This window comes from Aquarana catesbeiana, linkage group LG01, assembly GCF_042186555.1.
Source record: "Aquarana catesbeiana isolate 2022-GZ linkage group LG01, ASM4218655v1, whole genome shotgun sequence".
In the NCBI taxonomy this organism is placed as follows: Eukaryota; Metazoa; Chordata; class Amphibia; order Anura; family Ranidae; genus Aquarana; species Aquarana catesbeiana.
This window is the reverse complement of record NC_133324.1, coordinates 837,356,339-837,382,865: the sequence shown is the minus strand read 5'-3', so window position 1 is coordinate 837,382,865 and position 26,527 is coordinate 837,356,339. Positions and strand designations below refer to the sequence as shown.

Below are 26,527 nucleotides of genomic sequence, written 5' to 3'. Positions count from 1 at the left end.
TAAAGATGGCCACAGCCAGAAATACTAGGGGGGTGTTCCAAAGTGATTTCTCAACAAAATAAAGAATGTAGACATGGATGGATGGCTGAGTTTACTTTCAATATTAAACATGGGCGTTTTTAGTGTATGTATGGTGTTCAGATACAGTTTAGTTTCACATTGAATTCTTTTTAAGTACATTAAATACTGCACGTAATTGAAGAAACAAATAAAGAGCGTTCTAATCCTACTCATTTGAGATTTAGAAGGTCTGCACACCAGGGTGGATTATGTCTTCACTAAAATGGCAGATTTTGGAGACACATTCAAGAAGGCGGACTTCAGAGGAGATTGTTTCACTTGTTGCTTGTCTGGTGATTGGCTAAGAGGTTACTATGGGAATGTATTGACGCTCCCTAGCTCGCCGTCCGTGGTTGCCCTGGGTACACGCATGCGCGCTACGGTACTGAAGGGGCTTGTTGCAGAATGAAGGTAAGGAGGCCGGGGAGGTCGGGGTTCGGTATGTACACAGCACGTATACCCTATATTCTACACCTCCCACCGACATACAGACGCAACGTCACCACACCGTGTTTACACGTCTGCTCATCGGACCCCAATCCCTGCCTCAGAGTATTTGTCCCTGGAAATGATTTCTAGGACTGTCCAGCTGTGCCTGAATGATAGATCCAGTCCTTATCGTGTGATTATACTCTGTCCATCCGCTCTAATATCTATTCATCAGCAGCATCTCTATGTAAACAATGGTGGGACATGCATATCTTACAGCAGTGCTTCTAATATTTATCATTCATGGCAGCCTAGGAATCTATGCAGAAACCTGAGGAACCCCAGTCCAAAGTGGGATCCCCCTTCACATCAGAGTCCTCCACCCTCCCCCTTCACATCAGCCTCTCCCCTCCCCCTTCACATCAGAGGCCTCCACCCCTCCCCCTTCACATCAGAGTCCCTCCCCCTTCACATCAGAGTCCTCCACCCCTCCCCCTCCACATCAGAGTCCTCCACCCCTCCCCCTTCACATCAGAGTCCTCCACCCCTCCCCCTTCACATCAGAGTCCTCCACCCCTCCCCCTTCACATCAGAGTCCTCCACCCCTCCCCCTTCACATCAGAGTCCACCCCTCCCTCTTCACATCAGAGTCCTCCACCCCCCCCCCTTCACATCAGAGTCCTCCACCCCTCCCCCTTCACATCAGAGTCCTCCACCCCTCCCCCTTCACATCAGAGTCCTCCACCCCTCCCCCTTCACATCAGAGTCCTCCACCCCTCCCCCTTCACATCAGAGTCCTCCACCCCTCCCCCTTCACATCAGAGTCCCTCCCCTCCCCCTTCACATCAGAGTCCCTCCCCTCCCCCTTCACATCAGAGTCCTCCACCCCTCCCCCTTCACATCAGAGTCCTCCACCCCCCACCTTCACATCAGAGTCTCTCCCCTCCCCCTTCACATCAGAGTCCTCCACCCCTCCCCCTTCACATCAGAGTCCTCCACCCCTCCCCCTTCACATCAGAGTCCTCCACCCCTCCCCCTTCACATCAGAGTCCTCCACCCCTCCCCCTTCACATCAGAGTCCTCCACCCCTCCCCCTTCACATCAGAGTCCTCCACCCCCCACCTTCACATCAGCGTCCAACCCTCCCCCTTCACATCAGAGTCTCTCCCCTCCCCCTTCACATCAGAGTCTCTCCCCTCCCCCTTCACATCAGAGTCTCTCCCCTCCCCCTTCACATCAGAGTCCACCCCTCCCCCTTCACATCAGAGTCCACCCCTCCCCCTTCACATCAGAGTCCACCCCTCCCCCTTCACATCAGAGTCCACCCCTCCCCCTTCACATCAGAGTCCACCCCTCCCCCTTCACATCAGAGTCCACCCCTCCCCCTTCACATCAGAGTCCACCCCTCCCCCTTCACATCAGAGTCCTCCACCCCAACCCCCCCCCCCCCCCCCTTCACATCAGACCATCCGTTCATGCTATATGGCCTGACCCCGACTCCCTTTTATTATCAAATGGCTTCATGTGCTATACAGTTTGATAAACTCTGGGGTACTGGATTTCCTCCCCGCTTACAACCACATCCTCACTCCTTGGTGTTTTAAACATGTACAATGATACCTAGGCACTGCAGTGTATTTTATCTCCGTTTCTATGCACTGCCCACATTACCATACATGTTCTGAGGTCTGTAGGCTTTGCATTGAAAACAAGAAGTCCAGTCTTTGAGTCTTTGATTATTCCTTTTTGTGTATGTGATCTACCTATTATATATCCTTAAAAAACCTTTAAAAAATTGCTATCTGTCACTTAAAAATTTACAATATTTTGAGGGTTAGGTTCTTTTTTTAAAATTTGATATAAAAACTTTCAGTCCTGACATTTTTACACTGTTGCTTTGAACTGTTCATATTTAGTAAAGTGCTTTTTCTAAGAATTGTGTTTGTGTTTTCCAGCGGGTATTTTGTTTGACTGAAAAGGGCTTGCTTGGACATCCCATTCAATATGTCTGGCAGAAGACATTAGGAAATTACATTGTGGTTACAGGGTAAGCATATCATTATCATACAACTGCCTGGCTTGAAAGGAGAAGTATGACCAAACCTCTTTTGACTATAGTTCTCCAGTGCATCACAGGAGAGCACTTAATTCTGCACTCCTATGACCCAGATTCAGCCGACATCAGGCTAAAGCCTGCTGTCAGCTGATGCCACAGAGCCGGTCCAGGCTCTGCAGGGATCCCAACAATATTGTTGGAATCCTCCTAGATGCCTGGCCGGCAGCTGGCTCAGCCTCTCAGCACGCCACTGAAAGCCTGAGCCAGCCGGTCCCACACCCTCCACAGTCTGGGGCTCCAGTGAGCGCTGGAGGGGCAGAACGCAGAGCTGTGAATGATAGTCACCAATCTGTGCTCAGAGCGGACCCGGGAACTGAGTAATCAGCATTCTTCGATTGATCAATTCTCAGTGTAGAGGCGGCAGGGGATAACATCGGAATCAAGTCCCAGATTTTTTATTAAGGTTATAAACTGTACAGATATAAAACCATACAATACAAAATAGAAAAGTACCAGTACATAGTAACGTTAGTGTCATACACCAGTGGTCACTAAAGAACTGGTATAAGGCCATTTTGGGCTGTGACCATAATTCTTAAGAGCAGAGGAGACATCCTCCAAAGAGGAGCTGCATGGCCAGAGGATGCTTTCATCGAAGACGAGGGGTCGTCTCAGCCATGAATCAATCACAGTAGCTGGTCTTTGTGTTTGCGTACACAGCCCTTAAACTGGGAGTGGGAAGGATAGCGGCCGACCAGCGACCCCCACGCTGCTCTCCAAACTACCCAGAGGTACTACAACCCCAATTCCAAAAAAGTTGGGACTCTGTGTAAAATTTACATAACGGAGTGCAATGATTTGCAAATCTCTTAAACTCATATTTTATTCACAATAGAAAATATATCCAGTGTTTAACCTAAGAAAATGTACCATTTATAGAAAAAAAATAAGGTAATTTTGAAATTGATAGTTGGGACAGGGCAGCAAAACGCTGTCAAAGTAAGTGGTACTAACAAGGAAGAGCTGGAAGAACATTTTGCAATTAAATAGGTTAATTGGCAATAGGTTAGTAACATGATTGGGTATAAAAAGAGCATCCTAGAGAGTCAGCGTGTCTCAGAAATAAAGATGGGCAGAGGCTAACCAATCTGTGAAAAGCTACATCTAAAAAATGTGGAACAGATTCAGAATAATGTTCCTCAATGTAAAAGTGCCAAGACTTTAAATATATAATTTACAGTACATATCAAAAGATTCTGAGAATTTGTAGAAATCTCTGTGCGCAAGTTACAAGGCTGAAACACAATATTGGAAACCCGTGATCTTTGGGCCTGCAGACGGCACGGCATGGCATTAAAAACAGACATGATTCTGTGTTGGACATCACTGCATGGACTCAGGAATACTTCCAAAAATTATTGTTTGCGAACACAGTTCACCGTGCCATCCAAAAATGCAAGGTCTGTCTTGCAAAGAAGAAGCCATACCTAAACATGATCCAGAAACGCTGCTGACTTATCTGGGCCAAAGCTCATTTAAAATGGTCTGTTGCAAAGTGGAAAACTGTTATGTGGTCCGATGAATCAAAATTTAACATACTTTTTGGCAACCATGGGTGCCGAATCCTCTGGACAAAAGAGGGAAGGGACCTTTCCGGCTTGTTATCAGCGCTCAGTTCAAAAGCCTGCATCCCTGAAAGCATGGGGGTGCATAAGTGTGTATGAAATGGGCAGCTTGCTATTGTGGAAAGGCACCATCAATGCTGAAAACTATATCCAGGTTTTAGAGCAGCATAAACTCCCATTTACATGACATCGTTTTCAGGTAAGGCCTTGCATATTTCAGCAGGACAGTGCTAAACCACATACTGCATCTATGACAACAGCATGGCTTTGTAGTAAGAGTCCGGGTGCTTAACTGGCCTGCCTGCAGTCCAGACCCTTCACCAATTGGAAATATTTTGCAAATCTTTGAAATAAAGAACACCCAGGACTGTCGAACAGTTAGAATCCTATATCAGGCAAGAATAGGACAACATTCCTCCCTCAAAATACCAGCAACTGGTCCCCTCAGATCCCAGATGTTTACAGAGTGTTGTTAAAAAAGAAGGGATGTTACACCATGGTAAACATGGCCCTGTCCCAACTTTGAGATGTGCTGCTGCCATCATTTTAAAAATGACTACATTTTCTCAGTTTAAACATTTGATATAGTTTCTATTGTGAATAAACTGTGGGTTTATGAGAGTTGTAAAACAATGCATTCTGTTTTTATGTAGATTTTACACAGCGTCCCAATTTTTTTGTAATTGTGGTTGTACTATCTGTGCCTGGAGAGATGGAGGAGTGTGATACTATCAGATGACAAATTAAGTTCACTGACTAAACGAAAATTTAAAAAGTGAAAACTTTTAATAATATATAAAGTAATATAGGGAAATTCTGTACATGCTCATTAAAAGGTAGCTTCAGGCAAACAGCTAAATACATATTGCTTATACTCTTAACAGATATTAAAAGGCAGTGGATGATTTCAACCAGCATCCAAAACACCCAGAAACTTGAAAGTGGGTTCTAAATGCTGAAGGTTTTTACCTTTTATGTATTCTATGCATGAAGGTAAAAAACCTTCAGTGTGCAGCTCCCCGCTAATAACTACCTAAGCCTGATCTCAATCCAGCGTTGTGCACGAGAGCAGACTCTCCCAGGTCTCTCGCTCCTCATTGGCTGAGATACACTATTGGCTCCCGCTGCTATCAATCACAGCCAGTGAGGAGGGAGTGCGGGGTAGGGCTGAGCCACACTCTCTGTGTCTTAAGGACACAGAGAGTGGGGCTCGAGAGCGAGCTTGCTATGGGGGCAGTCAGCAGTAGGTGGGGTGCCGAGAGTGCCGACAGGGAACCCGAGAAGAGGAGGATCGGGGCTGATCTGTGAAAAACCATTGCAAAGAGCAGGCAAGTATGACATGTTTGTTATTTTTCTATTTTTTGCCTTTACAATCCCTTTTATTATGGATTAAGAATGTTAACAATGTTTCTGTCTCTATGCATTTAATTATATATCTCTAGAGCGGATCATACAGTGAAAATATATGATCGACATGGCCAAAAGAAAGATGAAATCAACTTACCTGGGTAATAGGATCTTTATATTTTTATCTATCTATCTATCTATCTATCTATCTATCTATCTATCTATCTATCTATCTATCTATCTATCTATCTATCTATCTAATCTATCTTGTTTGTTTGTTTGTTTGTTTTTGCTATATACGTTTTAGTATACATTTGTATAATACAAGGGAAGATGATAGGGACATGCAGTTTTAATAATTTTAATATACACTACTGTGCAAAAGTTTTAGGCAGGTGTGAAAAAATGCTGTAAATTCCGAATGATTTCAGAAATAGAAGTGTGAATAGTTTATTTTTATTAATTAACAAAATTGAAAGTAAATGAATAGAAGAGGAATCCAAATTCAATCAATATTTGGTGTGATAACCCTTTGCCTTTAAACAGCATCAGTTCTTCTAGGTACACTTGCACACAGTTTTTAAAGGTACCTGGCAGGTAGGTTGTTCCAAACATCTTGGAGAACTAACCACAGATCTTCTGTGGATGTAGGCTTTCTCAAATCCTTCTGTTTCTTCGTGTAACCCCAAATAGACTCGATTATGTTGAGATCAGGGCTCTGTAGGAGCCAAACCATCACTTCCAGAACTCCTTGTTATTCTTTATGCTGAAGATAGTTCTTTTTTTTTTTTTTTCAAGTAACAATTTTTATTAAACATAAAGACATACATATGCATAGAACAATAGTGTCGCTTATGATTAAGTGCAATTGGTAAACAGTCTAGGCAATAGACATTGAGCTTCTGATGATAATCATCCAGATACAGTAGTGGTATAATACCTTCCATATCATCTAAGGCTTTCAACCAACAAATAACATCATTGGACTGAGTATGTATTAGCATTTTACAGAGAGAAGGAAGATAAAGGAGGAAAAAAGAAAAGAGGGATGGAAGGGGGAAGGGGAGATGGGGGGGGGGGTCTAGCCGCAGACCTAGGACGGGTCCTCTCACCTGTGCCATTCCTCCCAGACCATGTCATGGGCCTCCATTCTGTTTTGTATCCTGGCTGTCATTTTCTCCATTAGCTCTATGTCCTTTATTCTGGTATAGAGGTCTGCTTGGGAGGGTGGAATCTGTTTCTTCCAATAGAGGGCTACCAGGCATCTCGCTGCTGTGAGAACATGACCTAGCAGTTCCCTGGAGTGTCGGGATATACGTAGCCCAGACACACCAAGAAGAAACAGTTTCGGGACTTTGGGGACCTGGACGCCCAGTAGGCGATTCAACAATAATTGCGTTTCCGTCCAAAAGGGAGCTATTTTGGGACATGACCAGTAGATGTGATATAAGGTCCCCCTGTCCTTCATACACCGCCAACATCTATCCGAACTAGATGGGAAAATGGTGTGGAGGACATCAGGTGTCATATACCAGAAGAAAAGAACCTTGTAGGCATTCTCTTTGTACAGAGTGCATAATGAGCTTTTAGCCGCCCGGGACCAAATCGTCTTCCAGGTAGCTTCCGAGATCTCCTCCCCTAAGAACTTCTCCCAGCGGGTCATGTACGAATGTTTGCCATGGTCTGTAAAGTTATAAGAGTTCAGTATCCGATAAATATCGGATATTAGCCCGCGTCTGGTCGAGCCTTCTAATATCAATCCCTCAAAGGGTGATGGGGCCGAGAACTGTAGATTCGGGGCAATTGATTGAGCGTAGTGCCTAATCTGCAAGTATCCATAGAACACTTGCCTTGGTAAATCAAATTTTTTCTGGAGTTCCGTGAAGGACAGCAATCTGCGCGTGCATGGGTGCACCAAATGACCAAAGTGCAACAGATTCCTCATCGCCCATGGATAAGACATCTGGTGAGTGAGGCCTGCAGGCAGCTTGGGGTTGTAGAGGAACGATGTGAGGAGTGAGCTTTCTGAGCGTAGCTTATAAAGCCGTGATAATTTACGCCAAAGTGTACTAATGTGGAGCATGGGGCCCAAAAGTTGAGTGGACTCCACCTTCACCTCCGCATTCCACAGCATGCTGTTTGGATGGACTGGGGCCATCCAAAGTTTTTCTATTTCTGTCCACTTATTATATGAGCGTTGGGTGAACCAAGAGGCCAGGGTTCGCAGTTGGGTGGCTTGGTAGTATTTAGTTAGGTCAGGGAATGATAATCCGCCGTCTGATCGCGCCGCTGTCATGACTGATTGTGAAATTCTATGTCTTTTGTAATTCCAAACAAATCGTGTTAAATCCGCTTGGAGTTTTTTCAGCTCCGCTAGGGGTATTGGGATGGGGAGAGTTTGGAATAAATACAGCAGCTTCGGCTGGATGACCGTCGTAACAGAAGCTATCCTCCCTAGTAGGGAGATATGATGGGCCTTCCATTTTAGTAGAAGGTCCCTTATGGTTTTAAAGAGAGGAGGATAATTGGCTCGGTATAGGGTGGAATAAGAGGGAGTTATCTGTACACCCAGGTATTTCAGTGATGATGTCTTCCAATGGTAGGGGAAACAGTGTTGTAGGTGTTGGGTCTCCTGTGTTGGAATATTGATGGGTAGGGCTTCTGATTTAGCTGCATTTATCTTGTATCCTGATAGGGATCTATATAGGTCAAGCTCGGTGTGTAAGTTAGGGAGTGATATTCTGGGCTGGGTTAGGGTGAGGATAATGTCATCAGCAAACAAGGCTAGTTTAAATTCCCTGTCTTTCAGCGGGATGCCGTGAATGTTCGGGTTTTTTCTAATGGAAGCCGCCAGAGGCTCGACACACAGCGCAAAAAGTAGCGGTGAGAGTGGGCACCCCTGGCGGGTTCCATTCGCGATTGGAAAAGCCCGTGATAGGGCAAAGGGAGTTTTTACTTGAGACGAGGGGTTAGTGTACAGATGTCTGATAGCTTGGAGAAATGGGCCCTGAAATCCCATGCAGTTCAACGTGGCGAAGAGGAAGGACCAGCCAAGGCGGTCGAAAGCTTTTTCCGCGTCTAAGCCAAGAACTAACGCCTGCAGCTTATTCCTGTTCGCCACGTCTATTAGGTCAATAATTCGTCTCGTATTATCCCCCGCCTGACGTAGGGGGACGAATCCCACCTGATCCTTGTGTATTAGCGAGGGAAGTATCAGGTTCAGTCGCATTGAAAGGAGTTTAGTAAAGATTTTTAAATCAGAGTTTAGGAGTGCGATTGGCCTGTAGCTGGCACACACAGAAGGATCCTTGTTAGGTTTAGGAATCAACGTGAGGAACGACCTCTGCATATCAGTGGGAATGGAGGTTTTCTGAAAGAAGGCGTTAAACATCCTACACATATAGGGCAGTAGAATCGGGAGGAATGCCTTATAATACTCATAAGGAAGGCCGTCTGGGCCAGGTGATTTATGAGAGGGCAGGGTTTTGATAGTGGCCGTTAGCTCTTCCTCTGTAATCGGAGCATTAAGTGACATTAGGTCCGTCTTCTGTATTTTGGGGAGTCCACTTTCCTCTAGGTATTGTTTCATACGTTCTTTTATGTCAGGAGGGGGCGGGTCTCGGGGAATTTCAGGGTTATTATATAGGGTTGTGTAAAATTCTCCAAAGGTCCGGGCTATGTCTTGGGGGTGTGACGTGAGGGCCCCCTTTTTGTCCTTAATTTGGTGGGGTGTGGACATGTGTGAGCGCTCCGAGAGTTTACGTGCCAGGATAGTATGGGCCTTGTTCCCTTTATCGTAATATGTTTGTCTTAATCGAGTAAGTGCCTTCTCTACCTTTCCTAACGCCAAGTCTCGAAGGGTGTTTCTGAGGTAGATCACTTTTTTGAGAAGGTTTAGGGATGGTGATACCTGCAGTCGGAGTTCTAGAGTCTTAAGGTCTCTTTCGGCTTGAGTTTTAGATGCCATCGCATTTTTCTTCATAGCCGAAGAGATCGCTATACACCGTCCCCGTAGGACTGCCTTGTGAGCCTCCCAGAGGGTGGTTAGGGAGACTTCGGGGGTGTTGTTTTCTAGGAAGTAGTTCTGCAAAGTTGTCTCTAGTTCCGATCTGGACGGGATATGTTGTAAGAGGAAGTTGTTTAGCTGCCAATTACTAGGTTTACGGGTAGGAATGCCTATTTCTAGTGATATAAGAACTGGGGCATGGTCGGACCACGAGATGGGGAGGATCTGGGCGGTTCTGGTGGCGCGTAGGGTATTGTTATTAACGAAGATATAGTCTATGCGGGAATGCATGAGGTGGGGGGCAGAATAGAATGTGTATTGCTTATCCCCTGGGTGTAGGGCTCTCCATGCATCGAATAAAGCATGGTGCCTAGTCAGCTGACGGAACAACTTGGAATCATGGACGGCCCGAGTCTGATGGGCTGCGGGATTAATCACATGACGGTCTAAACCCACCGAGTGCACCAAGTTGAAATCTCCGCCAATGATCAAATAATCATTGGATTGTCTAAACAGGCGGGCGAGGACCCTGGACAGGAAATGTATTTGATGGGTATTGGGTGCGTAGATATTACAGAAAGTTACCGCCTGTGTTTGCCACTGACCTCTCAAAATTATATAGTGTCCCCCCGGGTCGACGAAGGATTCGGAGCATTTAAATGGAGAGCCTTTTTTAAATAGGATGGCTACACCCGCACGCTTACGAGGACTAAAGGCCTGATAAATCTGGGGGTACTGTTTGGATGCGAAGGTGAAAGCACTCCCTCTATTGAAGTGTGTCTCCTGCAGCATAGCTACATCTGCCCCAATCTGCCTGAGCTCCCTCAATGCGAGATGCCTTTTTTTTGTTTGAGTTCAAGCCGTGGACATTAAACGATAAGATCTTAGCCATGGTCATTGGTGTGTGCGTGCATCAGATTACTTAGCTTATCCAGCCGTGGACCCTCCAGGAAGTCCAAGGAGCGATGAGGTTCAGGCGTGAGATGTAGCCGAGTGAGTGCCCCAGACCTGCGGCGAGCCATGAAGAGAGAAGGGATGGGGGGGAGATAGAAGAAGTAGAATAAGTAGAGAGGAGAAAAGAAAAGGAGAAAAATGGTTAGTAGCATATCATTTAGTAATAAACATTTTGTTGTCGTCCCGGGCAGCAAAGACCGCCCAGGTTCTAAAAGGTTCCAGTAGGTCCCCCCGATCGGGGCCCCCAACAAGGGCCCAGTCCGGGGGGGCATAGTGAACAACTCGAAACAAATTCAACTGTGTTCAAGTCCTCAAAACAGAGTGACAATAGGGAACTCTAGTAGGGTTGACCTCTGGGGGGGGATCAGTGACCAAAAGAACCACCACTGACCCATCTCCAACAAAAAGGGGGTGCCCTATGTTGCTAATGAAATGATAGGCGGGGGAGGCCTAGGGGGGATAGCTTATAACTGTATTGGGAGGGGCAGGAGAAGGGAGAAAGATAGTCATCCTTTTTTAGGCTTTGCTTTGGTGGATCCGCTGGGGGAGTCCCGATCTCTGGGTCGCTTAGTTGGTGGGATCTTCTGCCACACCACGGGAGGAGGTGTGGGCAAATCCACTAAGTCCCATTCAGGCAAGCGAGGTGGTGGGATCTCCATGGTGTCACAAAAATTTTCCAAGTCTTCTGGAAAGCGTAGCACTGCAGATTTTCCCTGCCGGCGGGCAGTGAGGCTGAAGGGGAATCCCCAGCGGTAGGTGATGTCGTTTTCTTGGAGCAGAATGAGTAGGGGTTGGAGCAGTCTGCGTTTCTGTAAAGTTATCCAGGAAAGGTCTGGAAATAGCTGGACTTGCGTGTTTTCAAAAAGAACCTTTTTTGTGGTGCGGGCTTTGCGCATAATGTCCTCTTTCAGGGGAAAGGAATGGACCCTGCATATGACGTCTCGGGGTCTGGAGACGGGCCCCTTGGGACGGAGGGCACGGTGGGCACGGTCCATCTCAATGGGTTTGTTTGGGGGGTCCCCCAGAAGATTGTTAAACAGGAGTTGCAGAATTTCGTGAAGATCTTCGGGACCCTCTGACTCAGGTAGACCCCGGACACGGATGTTGTTTCGACGTCCTCGGTTATCCAAGTCTTCAAGGTGACGCTGCATGTTCCGGAGCATTATATGGTGGTCGGCCCCCTGTACTTGGGTGCGATGTACTGCCAGCTTGGTCTCCTGAATTTCCTCCTCCGCCATCTCCACCCTTTCAGATAGGTGTTTAAGGTTAGCATGTATCACTTGGATTTCTGCTCGGCAAGCTGACTTGACTTCTTCAATAAGGAGTCTGAAGTCCTCCTTAGTGGGAGTAGCCTGGAGACAGTCCTGCCACGAGGTGAGGTGCTGGAAGTGGTGAACGTGCTCCATGTGGCGTTGTGGGCTATGTGGTGGGGATGGTTCCCTTGCGAATTGGGAGGGTGCTGATCCCCTGGGGTCCCAAGGTTGTGGTTGGGGAACTTTCATGTCCCCCCATGAAGGCCTCTGTGAGTGAGAGGGGAGGCCCCTGTCCCTAACCTCCATAGGGATCAGGGTCGGCGAGCTTGTCACCTGGGCATACGATTTCGTCTGGCTTGTTCTTTGCTCTGTGGACCTGGAGGCATTATGGCGGGTCTGTCTCTGCGGCTGAGGGGAGACCGGGGGGGGGGCGAACATTGGTTGGAGGGTGTCTCCGTCAAAGTTCATCTCTGATATCTGTCCAATGTCCCCTGTGTTCCCTGGCCCTGGCAGCGGGGGAAAATCACTGGGTTGCAGTGAAGGTGTGGGGGACGCCGTTCCTCCCAGGGACAAGGATGGGTCAGACATGGTGCGCAGCAGCTGCGGGAAGGCCTGTGAGCACTGCGTGTAGGGGTTGGTAGTGAGGCCTAGTAAGGGGTCCTGAGGCGGGCCAGGATGCTTCCCTTGTGCTGGGAGTGGAGGGGGTGGACTCACCGCTGTCGATCCCCTGCTTCTCCGGTCCCCTGTCTCCCGATCCAGGTCCACTGTGCTCTGGAGTAGTGGAGGGGATGCCGATCTCCGCTGCGGTGACTGCCTCGTGGAGGAGGCAGGGGCCGTCGGCGCCATCTTGTCCCGCTCGTCCTCGGACATAGAGGAAGGTTTAAAATACCCGTGGAGGGTTGTTGTGGAGCCGGGTGGCGGTTGGGATGATCCCCTGGGTTTGGAGGATCTGGTTCTCCTGCTGCCTCCCATAAAATGTAGCTGAAAGTCCCCCTTTCAGGCCTTAACGCTGCGGGCTGGTGGAGAGCTGAAGGTTCAGGCGTCCATGCAGGGCAACTTCCGGTCCCGCCCCCGCTGAAGATAGTTCTTAATGACATTGGCTGTATGTTTGGGGTGATTGTCCTGCAGCAGAATAAATTTGGGGCCAATCCCATGCCACCCTGATGGTATGACATGTTGGATAAGTATCTGCCTGTAATTCTCAGCATTAAAGGAGATGTAAAGTCTTAAGGTTTTTCACCTTAATGCATTCTATGCATTAGGGTGAAAAACCTTCTGTGCTGAAGCAGCCCCCCAGAGCCCCCCTTTTTCTTACCTGAACCCGATCGTTCCAGCGTCGAGGATAAACCCAGCAGCTCCATCCGCTGTTTCGGGTTCTCATTGGATAGATTGCTGTCAATCAAATCCAGTGACACAGGAGCTGGGGGGCAGGGCCGGGTCCTGCTGTCTGTGTCAATGGACGCAACAGCAGGACTCGGGAGCGCGCCCACATGGGTGCCCCCATGGAAAGCGGCTCTCCGTGGGGGGGCACGCAATGAAGAGGAGGGGTCAGGAGCGCTGCCGGGGGACCCCAGAAAAGGAGGATCGGGGCTGCTCTGTTCAAAACCCTTGCACAGAGCAGGTAAGTATAACATGTTTGTTATTTTTTTTTAAAATGAACCTTTACAGCCACTTTAGGGAAACCATCAATCCTGACCAAAGTTCCAACTCCTTTGCAGAAATGCAGCCCCAAACTTGCAAGGAACTTCCATCATGCTTCACGGTTATCTGCAGACGTTCATTGTTGTACTGCTCTCCAGACATTCGGCAAACAACCTGCCTCCGGGTACCACCAAATATTTAAAATTTTGACTCATCAATTTAACCACCTGAATACAGTGCCCAAGCCAATTTTCAGCTTTCAGCGCTGACGCTGTTTAAATGACAATTGCGCGGTCATGCTACGCTGTAACCAAACAGGATTTTTATCATTTTGTTCCCACAAATAGAGCTTTATTTTGGTGGTATTTGATCAGCTCTGGGGTTTTTATTTTTTTCTAAACAAACAAAAAAATACCTAAAATTTTGAAAAAAAAAAAAAAGTTTTTCTTTTGTTTCTGTTATAAAATGTTGTAAATAAGTACGTTTTCTCCTTAACTGATGGGCACTGATAAGGCGGCACCGATGAGGTGGCATCCATGAGGTGGCACTGATAGGCACTGCCAATGGGCACTGGTAGGCGGCACTGATGAGTGGCACAGATATGCATCACTGATGGGCATTGATAGGTGGCACTGATGGGCACTCATGGGTGGCACTGTTGGGCACTGATAGGCGACACTGATGGGCACTGAAAGGCTGCACTGATGGGTACTCATGGGTGGCACTGATAGGCGGCACTGCTACTGCTGAGCACTGATAGGCGGCACTGATAGATGGCATTGATAGGCATCACTGATTGCACTTGCACTGACAGGCATTTGGGATGGGCACTGATTGGCATTTCCCTAGTGGTCTAGGAAGGCATACCTGGTGGTCAAGGCTAGTGCCAATTCCTGGTGGTCCTGGGCGGGCATCCGAGGGGGGGCTGTGCTGATGAACAATCAGCACAGACCCCCCTTTTCAGGAGAGCAGCCGATCAGCTCTCTACTCGCGTCTGTCAGACGCGAGTGAGGAAAAGCCGATCAACGGCTCTTCCTGTTTACATCGTGATCAGTCGTGATTGGACACGGCTGATCACATGGTAAAGAGCCTCCGATGCGCACCCCCAGGGGCGAGCGAGAGCGGTTGTTCTGGGAGGACGTTATATGATGCCCACCCAGAACGAGAGCTGCGGCGCCTGGCTGTGATTCGACGGCCGGCAGGCGCGAGGCGGTTAAAGCACAATTGCCTTTTTTTCGCACCTCAGTTCCTATGTTTTCATGCATAGCTGAGTCATTTAGCCTTGTTTCCACAATGAAGGTATGGCTTTTTGGCCACAATTCTTGCATGAAGACCACTTCTGGCCAGAATTCTCTGGACAGTAGATAGGTGTAGTTCCGTGCTGATGGTAAGCATGATGTGTCTTTCATCTACTACATTTTGTTTCCTTGGCTGACCACGGCATCTACGGTCCTCCACATTGCCCATTTCTTTGTTCTTGTTCAAAAGAGCTTAAACATCACATCTTGAAACTCCAGTCTGCTTTGAAATCTTTGCCTGGGAGAGACCTTGCTGATGCAGTATAACTACTTTTGTGTTTTGTTGCTCTGCTCAGTCTTGCTATGGTGTGTGACCTGTGACATGGAACTGTCTTATACATCCTCACCTTAGTAGCAGTCCTTCACCCAGTTTTAAGCCTTCTATGCATCTGTTTCTGTTAATGACTGTGTTTCAACCTACATATGAAATGAATGATCATCAGCACCTGATTGGTAGAATTGGTTAATCATACACTTGACCCCAATACTACAAAATTCCTGACTTTGTGCAAGTGTACGAAGTGTGCAAGTGTAAGAATTGATACTGGTTTGAAGCCAAAGTGTAGTCACACCAGATGTTGATTTGATTTAGATTTTTCTTCTGTTTTCTCACTTTGCATTTCATAAATTGATAAAAATAAACAATTACAATATATATTTTTGAAAGATTTCCTAATTTACAGCATTTATTCACACCTGCCTAAAGCTTTTTCACAATACTGTATGTCATGTCATTCTGTTTTGTATTAAGTCTGAAAATCTGAATTTCATCTTTACTTAGCTCATGTGTGTCCATGGACTGGGACAAAGATGGAAATGCCTTGGCTGTTGTTGCTGATAAGTCTAGTTCCATATACATGTGGGATCCTAATACACGTAAAACCAGCCAGTTAGACAGTGGCATGAGGTAAGTTAGATTTACTTTAGATCTTTGATTTCTTGCTTTTGTGTGTAATTTGTGTATATGTGTACAATTATTTAAAAATCCTTTATCAAAATGGCTACCGCATGCAGCAGAATGAGCTAAACCATATAGGAGAAATTTTCCTAGTGTGACCATAATGCCATTTTAAAGCTTTAAGGGGAATTACAAAGGCTTTATACACATATTTTTAATCATTATGGTTCGAGGTAAAAAAGAAATAAAAATGGTCATCTATAGTGGTTTGGGAATCCTTTGCTCATTAAATTTTATATGAAGCCAAAACATTTTTAATACCTTGAATATAGTATGGAATAATTAAAACCTCTGTTGGATTTTTTGCCATCTGTGTTCTATTGGGGAGAACTCCCTTCACTTCCTGTCCTATAGAGTCAACAGAAAGTGACAGGTCATCTCTCCAACTGTCTCTCAGGCTGGGTTCACACTGCCATACGGAGAGGTTCACAGCAGGGGTCCGGTGCGTCCCTGTTCAACATTTCAGGTCCGATTTTGGTCCCAATTTTGGGCTGAATTTGGACTAGAAGGCGCACAGGACTACTGTGCAATTCGCTCTGCAGCCGCTCCGGAGATGTGTGAACTGGTGTTCTATTGATTTGTGCCCCCCATCGAAAAGTGCCCGCACATGCACAGAATGGAGGGGCAATACAGCTGATTTGCCTATCGGCTTGAGGGATGTCACCAAAGGGCATGCGCACATCGTAGGTGGGTTTTTTCAACAGGAGATACCATTTCATGGGCACAATTGAAAGCTATGCAAAGAGCGGAGGGACACCATAGAGAACTGGTCACGATCTCCTGACATGCGATATTGATGTGGGGAATCCCGTATCCAATTGGCAATAGTGTGAACCCAGCCTTAGACAACTGTCACTGGAACAAGTGTCCCATAGGAAAATTTCCCCTCTAGTCTTGTTCTGGTAATAACTTTTTAATTTCCCCTCACTTTTATTCCCGCTAGCACTGAGAGAGTGAACCTCCCCAAAAAAAGTCACACAACCGAACATCGGTTCTAACCATTCCCTACTCTATTTAAACAAAACAAAACGCGTTGGTTTAGATACACTTTAAATAAGTATTTGTAAAATAAATATTTTGCATGCATGTGTTTATATAATAAAAACTGTTTAAAAAAAGACAATTAAAGCGCAGTTTCACCCAAAAATGGAACTTCCGCTTTTTGGAATTTCCCCCCCCCCCCCCTCACATTTGGCACCTTTCAGGGGGGAGGGGGGAGCAGATACCTGTCTAACCCAGGTATTTGCTCCCACTTCCGGGCAAAGATAGCCGCAGTGTCCGCGGATATCTACACGATGTCCGGCGCCCCCCCGCTGTCTTCTGGGAGACACACAGGTCTCACAAGACAGCAGGGACCAGTGGGATCGTGCTGCGTGACTCGCGCATGTGCAGTAGGGAACCAGGCTGTGAAGCCGCAAGGCTTCACTTCCTGATTCCCTTACCGAAGATGGCGGCGCCTCCTCCCGAGGGACAGATTGGCTTCGGGTGCCGACATCGTGGGCGCCCTGGACAGGTAAGTGTCCATATTTTAAAAGTCAGCAGCTGCAGTATTCGTAGCTGCTGACTTTAAAAAAAAAAAATTGACGGAACTCCGCTTTAAACTCTATTCATGCTTGTGCGACTTGTCATGCAACTTTGGACATCAAAGTCACATGACAAGTCACAGCCCATTCTTTTCAATGGCACCTGTTCAAATCAGTGCAACTTAAAGCTACAGCGACTTTGAAAAGGTGCCTTCACTACTTTGATGCGACTTTGAGCTAAAGAGTGTAAATGCGACTTTGGAGTTGCGCTAGTGTGAATAGAGCCTTAATATAAAATTGACCTAAACACGTTCTAGTTTTCCTTCATAAACAGTCATATATCAATATTGTTTCTCTTACTTTAGAGATCAGATGGCTTACCTTCTGTGGTCCAAGGCAGGCTCATTGCTAGCTGTCGGGACCTCCAAAGGGAATCTACTGATTTATAACCTGCAGACGTCTCGGAAGGTACCTGTGCTCGGTAAGATTGCAAAATACCTGTGACTTTATGATAGACATATTATGCCTTAGTCTCTTTATAGAAAAAAGAAGATATGATTAAAACCTGTACATACGTAATAATGGATTTGAATAGGGTTCAGGAGGGCAGTAGTTTCAGTATGAAGTCAAGATCAGGAACATGGGGACATGACTTCAAACTTTTTACTGAAAGAGTAGATGATGGAACAGACTTAAGCAGAGGTAGTGAGTCAGTTAACAGTAAGTGGATTCAAACATGCTTGGGACAAACATAGATCTGTACTGTAATCTTTTTTCTGACATCACTCTTCTTTGTTTCTATATTGTGGCAGGCATTTTATGCCTTTTTACCTTTTTAACTTTTTACTACATTTTACTAAAAATACTTTTAGAGGATAGACAAATTTTTTTTATTGTTGCTGACATTTTTGCAGGAACAATCAACAACAGTATTATCTATGGGTACTTGCAAACATGTTTGCTGTCACCCCCTAGAGTTAGGCTAGGTACATACATAAAGTCTAGGCTGAATGAAAAAAAAGTGAGAGGTCGCTATACTAACTTAGCAATGTTAGTGCAGCTGTCTCCCCCGCTGTGCTATTGTGTTCTGACAAGGGAACTCGGGAACTCCCCCCACCACCACCAGAACACACCGATGTGCACTGGCAGCCATTGGCTGCTAGCGCTGATCGGCCGCTGGTTGAATGGATGCTGGTTTTTCCAGTAAGACCGTTCAACAGACCGTCTTCTGTCGGACAGGCAGCTGTACACATTGGGGTTGATTTACTAAAACTGTAGAGTGCAAAATCTGATGTAGCTGTGCATGGGAGCATCAGCTTCTAACTTCAGCTGGTCCAAATAAGCTTTGGCAAAAAACCTGGAAGCTGATCGGTTTCTATGCAGAGCTGCACCAGATTTTGCATTCTCCAGTTTTAGTAAATCAACCCTAGTGGCCGAATGTCAGGCCTTTCCTGCTGAACCAGCTGATATTCAGATCTTACCCAGCTTTAGGGTAGACCTAATTGAGTGATCCTCACCCAAACCTCATATTGCATGATTGGAAGGCGAGGTTGGGTTAATTATTCACACAATAACTGGAAATAGATATGGGTAAAAAGTACAGAAATGATTACTACAAGATCATAATGGTTTTCATGATGGTATATTGATGATATTGGACATAAGCATTATAGTTTTCTTATTATAAAGGGACAGATGATGTGGGGCTAAAATGTCTTTCAGTTCTTACTGGTAACCTGAATTGCTGACTTGACTTTCTGCAGGTAAACACACTAAACGCATCACCTGTGGGTGCTGGAGCTCTCAGAATTTACTTGCACTGGGTGGGGAAGATAAAATGATCACTATCAGCAATCAGGAAGGAGACACAATCAGACAGGTATGTCACAGTTTGCCAGTCATATTCTACTCATTCAGCTTACCTATAGTACATGTGTAGAACCCATCGCTGTATCCTGACCTAGGCCGACAAGGCGAAGGCCTAGGGCAGCACTTTGCAGGGGGGCAGCACGGAAAGAGTCTCCGCCGGCTTGCGCCAATCTTATGGGGCAGACTGGGCTGAGGGGCAAATTAGTCTAGCGCCCCCATAAAGCGGCTGCACTGCTTCCGGTATGGGGACAGCCGGCATTTCGTAACCGTGGGGGGGTTTGGGGGGGTGCGCCGCTTCTAATTTTGACTGTCCTATCATCCTGGATCACAAACCTTCCTCACTGTGCTATATGTTTTCTACTGCACCCTTGACATGGTTATATCTTCTTAGTCTTCTCCATAAAACTATCAGAAATTTCTGCTTAAAGTAGAACTATAGGCAACACTTTTTTGTTTTCATTTTGGATAGAATAAGGGAGGTTTATAGCCCCGTCAGTTTATTTTTTACCATCCCTGTCCCATTGCAGAGATTTCTCTTCACTTCCTGCCCCATAGCCTAACAGGAAGTGAGATGAAAGCTATGCAAATTAAGGGAATTCATTGCCCCGACCCAGGCCCACAGAACTAGTGTCCCCACCCAAAAATTTCAGGGTGGGTCTTAAACAGCAAGGGGTGTGGCTTTGACAGGAAGGGGTGGGTCATATTTAAATTAGGGGGTGCACAAGTTTAGAACCCCCTATTAATAGATGTAGTGGAAAATCATTAGGAGCTGAAATTAATTAATGGATCTGCCTTTCATTTACCCCAAATGTGCCTATAACAACAAATCAGATTTCAGCCACCATTTACCACTGTAGGACGTAAGTTAGAAACCTGATCCTGATTTTTTCTTATAGATATTGCTGACAGATTCTAGTCAGATATTTTATTTTCTGATGAGGAAATGTATTGTCCCTTGCTAAATAATGTAAACTTGTGGGCACGTTTAAGTTAAAGATGACTTTTGCATTGTACCATGTGCCTTCACATCTTTTTTATTTTTTACAGAGTTTTCCCACAGTGCAGAAACCCAGGGCACTCTAACATGCAAATAAAGTTCATTTCCCATAGTCTGTTATTTTGCTCCCCCTTCTGCCTCCCCCACCTTAGTATTGGTTAAAAGGCCCTCATCATAATGGTGTACCAGTAATGAGGCATGGGAGTGCCAAGCACGATTATCACAGGAGCCGGTTGCTCTACTCATATTCTCTTCCTCACATTTGTTCTCATGTTCTTTACTCCAATTTTAATAATGCAGCCCAAAGGGTTTGTGTTTCCCATAACAACAAATCTGGTTTTGACTACCATTTCCAGTGCACGTTGGAATTAACAGCTTAAATCTGATTGGTTGCTGGCTATCGACGATGCTTATTGTAATGGTGGGCCAGTAGTAATGCATGGGAGGTGGCTCGCGAGAGTCAGCAATTAGGAGAACAGTCACATCTAACCCTGTGTAAGCTTCAGGTCTGGCCATGGAGCTTCTGCAGGGTCATCTATCTGTGCTTCTGGTGGCTGAAGACAGCTGTGGGGGGGGGGGGGGGGGGGGCAAAGGGAGGGTAAGTAAAAGCTGGTGGTAGAGATGCACTAAAGTGAGTCTGTTGCTTTAGACTTTAAGCTTTAAGGACCTCTTACAGGAGTTACCAAAAAAATAACAATAGTAAAAAAAAAAACTGGTCAATAAATGTTATTCTTGGTTTACAGACCTCAGTGAGAATGGAGCCAAGCGACATCCAGTTCTCTGTTATGAAGACAGATGAAAGATCATCACAAGGCGAGAGCACAGTAAGATTTAAAGCAATAGTGTTACTTTTTTCATTAAATCTTCATTATTTGTGAAACATATTGTTGTAATTAGACATATAAATGACATACTTCTACATATTTTTTTGTTTGCTATTTCTCTTTATTTATAGGACCTATTTAGAGATGTAGCTGACATCCAATTACAGATTACTATAGTAGGGTCTCACTTTCTATTAGCCTGTATGACAAGCTCTGTGTTGACTAATAGAAGTATCAGTATAGTATAGGTTTAACTTTAGACTACATAGAGGGTTCTTTATTGTAAGAGCGGCAAGGATGTGGAATTCCCTTCCACAGGCGGTGGTCTCAGCGGGGGGGCATCAATAGTTTCAAGAAACTATTAGATAAGCACCTGAACGACCACAACATACAGGGATATACAGTGTAATACTGACATATAATCACACAAATAGGTTGGACTTGATGGACTTGTGTCTTTTTTCAACCTCACCTACTATGTAACTATATAACTGTATCCTAGTACCTAATCTAAGGGTAGCTACAGAATTTTTTTAGACAGCAATTTTGCTACTCAGGATAATTAGTGCAATCTGCTGAACATAAACTCTTCATAGGTTTTCATGTGCACCTTGCACACAGTACTGTGTGATGGGCAGAGAAAGAGATTTTTACTGACATCTGTTACTAGAAGCTGGTTTTGCAGAAGTTGCTGACCATTTTTTAACAGATGCTCAAGCTTTTCTTCTTAAGCTTGCATTCCACCTCTACCGAATGGATATTCATTGTGTTTAATGAGGATAAAGCATTATCAGAAGGACAACAGACATGTGTTTTGCGGATGGAGCTTAGTGATTTGTATGTATCCAATTCTATTTTGTATACTTCCTGATTTGGGTAATAGTATTTTTTTTCACTCCTATTTTTGAATCTTTTTGTGAATATTATATCATACAAAGGCACATTTCTACATTATTATAAACGATATGGGCAAAACTTTGTGGAACCTGACCATCATACCTATATGAGCTTGTTGAACATCTTTCTGCGAGATTTCGAGTGTACCATAAGAGTATTTGTGATGTTTGGTACTGATGTTAGACCTAGCCAGGTTTTTTTGTGCAACCTCTGTAATCGGCGTTCAAGTTCATTGGTGAGGTTAAATGCCTGGTACACACCATGAGCTCAGAAGGAGGTCGCTGTACTAATGATGCTATTTTAATACAGCTATCTCCTCGCTGAGCTATTGTGTTCTGACAGGCCAGAACACACTGGTCAGCACTCGCAGCCATTCGGCAGTTGTTTTTCTGGGATGCATGTTCTACAGAAGTCGGACCGGCTGCTGTGTACACGGGCCGAGTGTCAGCTGGTTTCTGTTGAACCAATATTTGGTCCATGTGTACCAAGCATAAGCTAGGGCTCTGTGTAGGCAACTCTAGCTTTTCTACACCAAACTTACCATACAATGTCTATATTGACCTAGCTATGTGCACACGGACACAGTCAGGCTGTTATAGAGAAGTGTCTTCCCTAAACTGTTGCCACAAAGTTAGAAACACCCAATTTTCTAAAATGTAATTGTACTATGTGCTGTAGCATTAGCAGTACCCTTCACTTGAAACACCAAAACTAAGTAGCTTGATGGTGTGTCCACATACTTTTGGCCAAAAATGTGATGGTTAGGTGTTTACAAACCTTTGGCTATATCTTGTAAGGTGACAATTGCATTGCGCACATATCTTGAAATTATATTATTTGGAATGTTCACAGTTGTACACAGTTTTTATTGATTATTATCTTTCTTTCTATTTATCTAATGCCATCTTTTTTGCCTGTTTTCAGGTAAGCGTTGTTGTTGGAAAGAAAACCTTGTTCCTGTTCAATCTGAATGATCCAGACAATCCTATAGAACTGGCCTTTCAGCAGCGCTATGGGGCCATTGTGGCCCACAAATGGTAAAATAATATCAAGATGTGTTTACAGCTTTCCACTGGAATACTGCAGATCAAGCATAACATAGGAGCTGGGAACTGGTAGAGCACAATAAAAATGAATGAGCGGTGAGGGGGAAGGGGGAGCCAGGAGTAGATCTGTCAAACAACTCTCTGCACTCATTTGGTAGAGAGAACCCCATGGAGTCATTCAGGCTACACATCCCATCTTCAATTTTTGAATGGGCTGTAAAATGCAATCCACAGCTTGCGAACCCCAGTGTATAGCAATATCATCTCTCCTATTATAAATAAGCTCCAATGTCATCAAAACATGGGTGGTCCTGTCAGCATGCTCCCTTCTGACATCCTTCGATTTGAAAATCAAAGGAGTTGGGAGGAAAATTCCTGTCCAAACAGTACTTGCATCCAATCAGATCCAGGCACTGTTTGGGTATTTTAACATCTGTCAGAATACAATAGCCAGAAGGGGAAATTTTCCTCTATGGATGCTGTTTAGGATGTAAGGGGAAGCCATAGTTTATCTCATCCAGCCCCGCAGGGCTGAACAAGAAACGTATTACAGTGTATGGTCAGCTTAAGGGGTTAATATAGACTGGACCTATAGGGCACCCCATAAGGAGGAGTTCCAGCCGTTTCTGTGTTTATTAAAAGTCAGCAGCTACAAAAAGTGTAAAACAAAAATAAACACACACTCACCTGTCCCACAATCCAGAGATGCAGCCGCCCAAAGCCTTGCTTCTCTCCCTCTCTGCGGCGCCGGCATTGCAAGTGTGGGCACCTGGCTGTGACAGCTTGCGGCTTCACAGCCGGGTGTGCACTGTGCATGCACGTCCTGAATGGCCAGGCAATCTTTTGGGACCTGTAACAGGGAGGAGGGGGAGACGAGAACTTTCCCTTGTGGCGCCGCGGCCCCACTATCGGAAGTGGGAGCTGGGTACCGGTCAAAACTAGGTACCTGCTCCCCCCTCCCAAACATCAGGGGGTTAGGAGTCCTTAAACCGAAAGATCCACTTTTGGGTGGCACTCCGCTTTAACTTAGTTTGTATCTTGTTGATTTTTCCAACAACAAGATCACGTAAGGCATTTATGGTAGAAGTTTGCATAACTGAGAACTATGGATATGTTTTTATGGAATAATGAAGAAGTGTGTGTTTGCTGTATTTGAGGTTTGTTCCTTGTATTTGGCCAGGTATGGTGATGGCTACATAATGATTGGCTTCTCCCTTGGCTTCTTTGTGGTGATTTCCACACACATGAGTGAGATTGGTCAAGAGCTGTTCCAGGCAAGCAACCACAAAGATAATCTAACCAGTATCGCCATTTCACAGTCATTGAACAAAGCTGCATCTTGTGGTGACAACAAGTAAGTGAAAGATTTTTCCACACCAACCATTCTTCCAAACTTTGGAAACAGCATCATTCCATGTTTACACTCAGCCAGGACTAAGCAGACTGTTAAAATCAGCCCTGGACTCAGTAGCGAAACTACCAGGGTTGCAGAATTCACAGTTGCGACCGGACCCTGGCGTTCCACCACTGTGGGGGCCCTGGGCCCCTCCCCCAGCAAAATCGGTTTAGACATTCTGTGCTAACTTCTGGATCCAATGATAGGGAGCAAGCTCCGGCACTGAGCTCCAGTTCTCTGCCCAATGGGGTGCGCCAGCATGGGCACTCAGGACATGTACCCCACATCTCTTGTGGGTTGCCTGGTGTTTGACATGCGGTGATCGCCCCCTTTGTGGCAGCCGCCATGTCTCCGCACCGACTGGCTGCACACCTCACAGACCTCACTGAAGCCGGCTCCTCCTCCTCGGCTCCAATGTTCTTCTCCTGTACACAGACAGGAGGAGCTGGGGAGGAGGAGTAAAGAACTGAACGGAAATTGGGAGGAAATCACGCTGAAAAAGGTGAAATTAATAATAAAACCTCAAAGTATAATGAACAAGCAGCTAGCAAAAAACTGTTATGCCGCGTACACACGAGCGGACTTTACGGCAGACTTGGTCCGGCGTACCGGATTTAGTCGGACAATTTGATCGTGTGTGGGCTCCAACGGACTTTGTTTTCTCAAAAGTTGGACGGACTTAGATTTAAAACATGTTTCAAATCTATCCGACGGACTCAAGTCCGGTCGAAAAGTCCGCTCGTCTGTATGCTAGTTCGACGGACAAAAAGCCATGCTAGGGCAGCTATTGGCTACTGGCTATGAACTTCCTTATTTAAGTCCGGTCGTACGTCATCACATACAAATTCGTCGGACTTTGGTGGATTGTGTGTAGGCAAGTCCGTTCATTCAGAAAGTCCGTCGAAAAGTCCGCCAAGCAAAGTCTGCCGTAAAGTCCGCTCGTGTGTACGTAGCATTAGATATACTGTGCAATAAATATACAAAAAAATGTTGCAGCGTTAATAAATGAATCCAAAGATTGTAAAAACTTTTTTGTGAAATAAAAAACAATAATAAAGTCCCAATAAAATCAAGTGAATAAAAAAAGTCCATTGGATTCTTACTAGAATAACTGTATAACGGAGTCAAACACGCTTAATGAATAAATCCTCAGCAATTAAGCCACTATGAATCCTCCAGGAACAGATGCTGTTTGGTGGTTCAGATAAATGCAGGACAAGGATGTGCCTCGTATATGCAATAAAAGAAACATCTATATACTGTAATACGGTGTAGACGAAATACAGTACTCACATTTCAAAAGGCAAAAGTGAGCATATAAAACTCCAAATGCTGTAAACCATGCATGGAAATTTAATAATGGTGTACACAAGCGTGAGGGCGCCACGTACATAGGCTCCGCCCTACATGTTTTGTCACAACTGACGTCATCGGGGGCATGTGCTGGGGGGTGCTTTAGGGGAGGACAGGGTGCTGGGGGGGTCGGATTTGACACCACACCTTGTAAGTCCTGTACCCTCCCAAAGCGCCCCCCCAGCACATATCCTCTTACCCCACCCAATCAAAAAGAGGCCGTCTGCCTCAGAGGGAGCAATTGCAGCGCCTGGGACCCCTGGCACCCTGTAAAAGATGTGGGGCAAGTGTCCTTGGTGCCCACTCTGAAACAATGAGGAGGAAGGGGAGATTTGTGCCGCGCTGGAGGGGTGTTGTGCTGGGAAGGGGGATTTGGGGGGTTAAGAATTTGTGCTGCAGAGGATTAGGGGAGTGCAGAGGATTTGTTCCAGGATGGAAAGGAGAGGGGTGTATGTACAAGGGTTGCAATTGCAGCGTATAGAGGAGAGGAAGTGGGGGTGGCATATGAAGCAACCAATACCCTCCATTTTCTTCCTGCAGCCGCTGAAGAGTGAAGGTGATCATTTTCTCAACATGCTGCCCCCACCGCCCCTCCTATCCAGCTCCTGCTGCCCCCAGGCCCCTGTGTACTCCCCTGGCTCCCTCATCCGCCACAGCACTGCTGGTTTCCCCCCTCACCCGCTAGCTGCTGCAGGGGATGTGTCAGGATAGAGACCCCTTTCACACTGAGGCATTTTTCAGGCGCTAAAAATAGCTCCTGTAAAGAGCCCGAAAAACGGCTCCCCTGCAGTCTCAGTGTGAAAGCCGGAGGGCTTTCACACTGAGGCGATGAGCTGGCAGAACATTAAAAAAACTCCTGCAAGCAGCATCTTAGGAGCGGTGTATACACCGCTCCTAACCCGCTCCTGCCCATTGAAATGAATGGGCACTGCTGCCAAACTGCCGGCAAAGCACCGCTGTAGTGGTGCCTTGCAGGTTGTTTTAGCCCTTTTTCG

General features: G+C 45.8%; 1 protein-coding gene across 1 annotated transcript in view; it reads left to right on the top strand.

Annotated features, from left to right (window-relative positions):
- The first annotated feature begins 319 nt into the window (after positions 1–319).
- WDR19 (WD repeat domain 19) overlaps positions 320–26,527 on the top strand; it is a 102,518-nt gene continuing 76,310 nt past the window's right edge. The window contains exons 1-9 of the mRNA XM_073608721.1: positions 320–471; positions 2,445–2,536; positions 5,613–5,678; positions 15,451–15,576; positions 17,516–17,631; positions 18,914–19,029; positions 20,760–20,840; positions 22,662–22,774; positions 23,964–24,137. Coding sequence (XP_073464822.1) covers positions 466–471; positions 2,445–2,536; positions 5,613–5,678; positions 15,451–15,576; positions 17,516–17,631; positions 18,914–19,029; positions 20,760–20,840; positions 22,662–22,774; positions 23,964–24,137 — 890 coding nt within the window. The 5' untranslated portion in view covers positions 320–465. The remainder of the gene's footprint in view (positions 472–2,444; positions 2,537–5,612; positions 5,679–15,450; positions 15,577–17,515; positions 17,632–18,913; positions 19,030–20,759; positions 20,841–22,661; positions 22,775–23,963; positions 24,138–26,527) is intronic.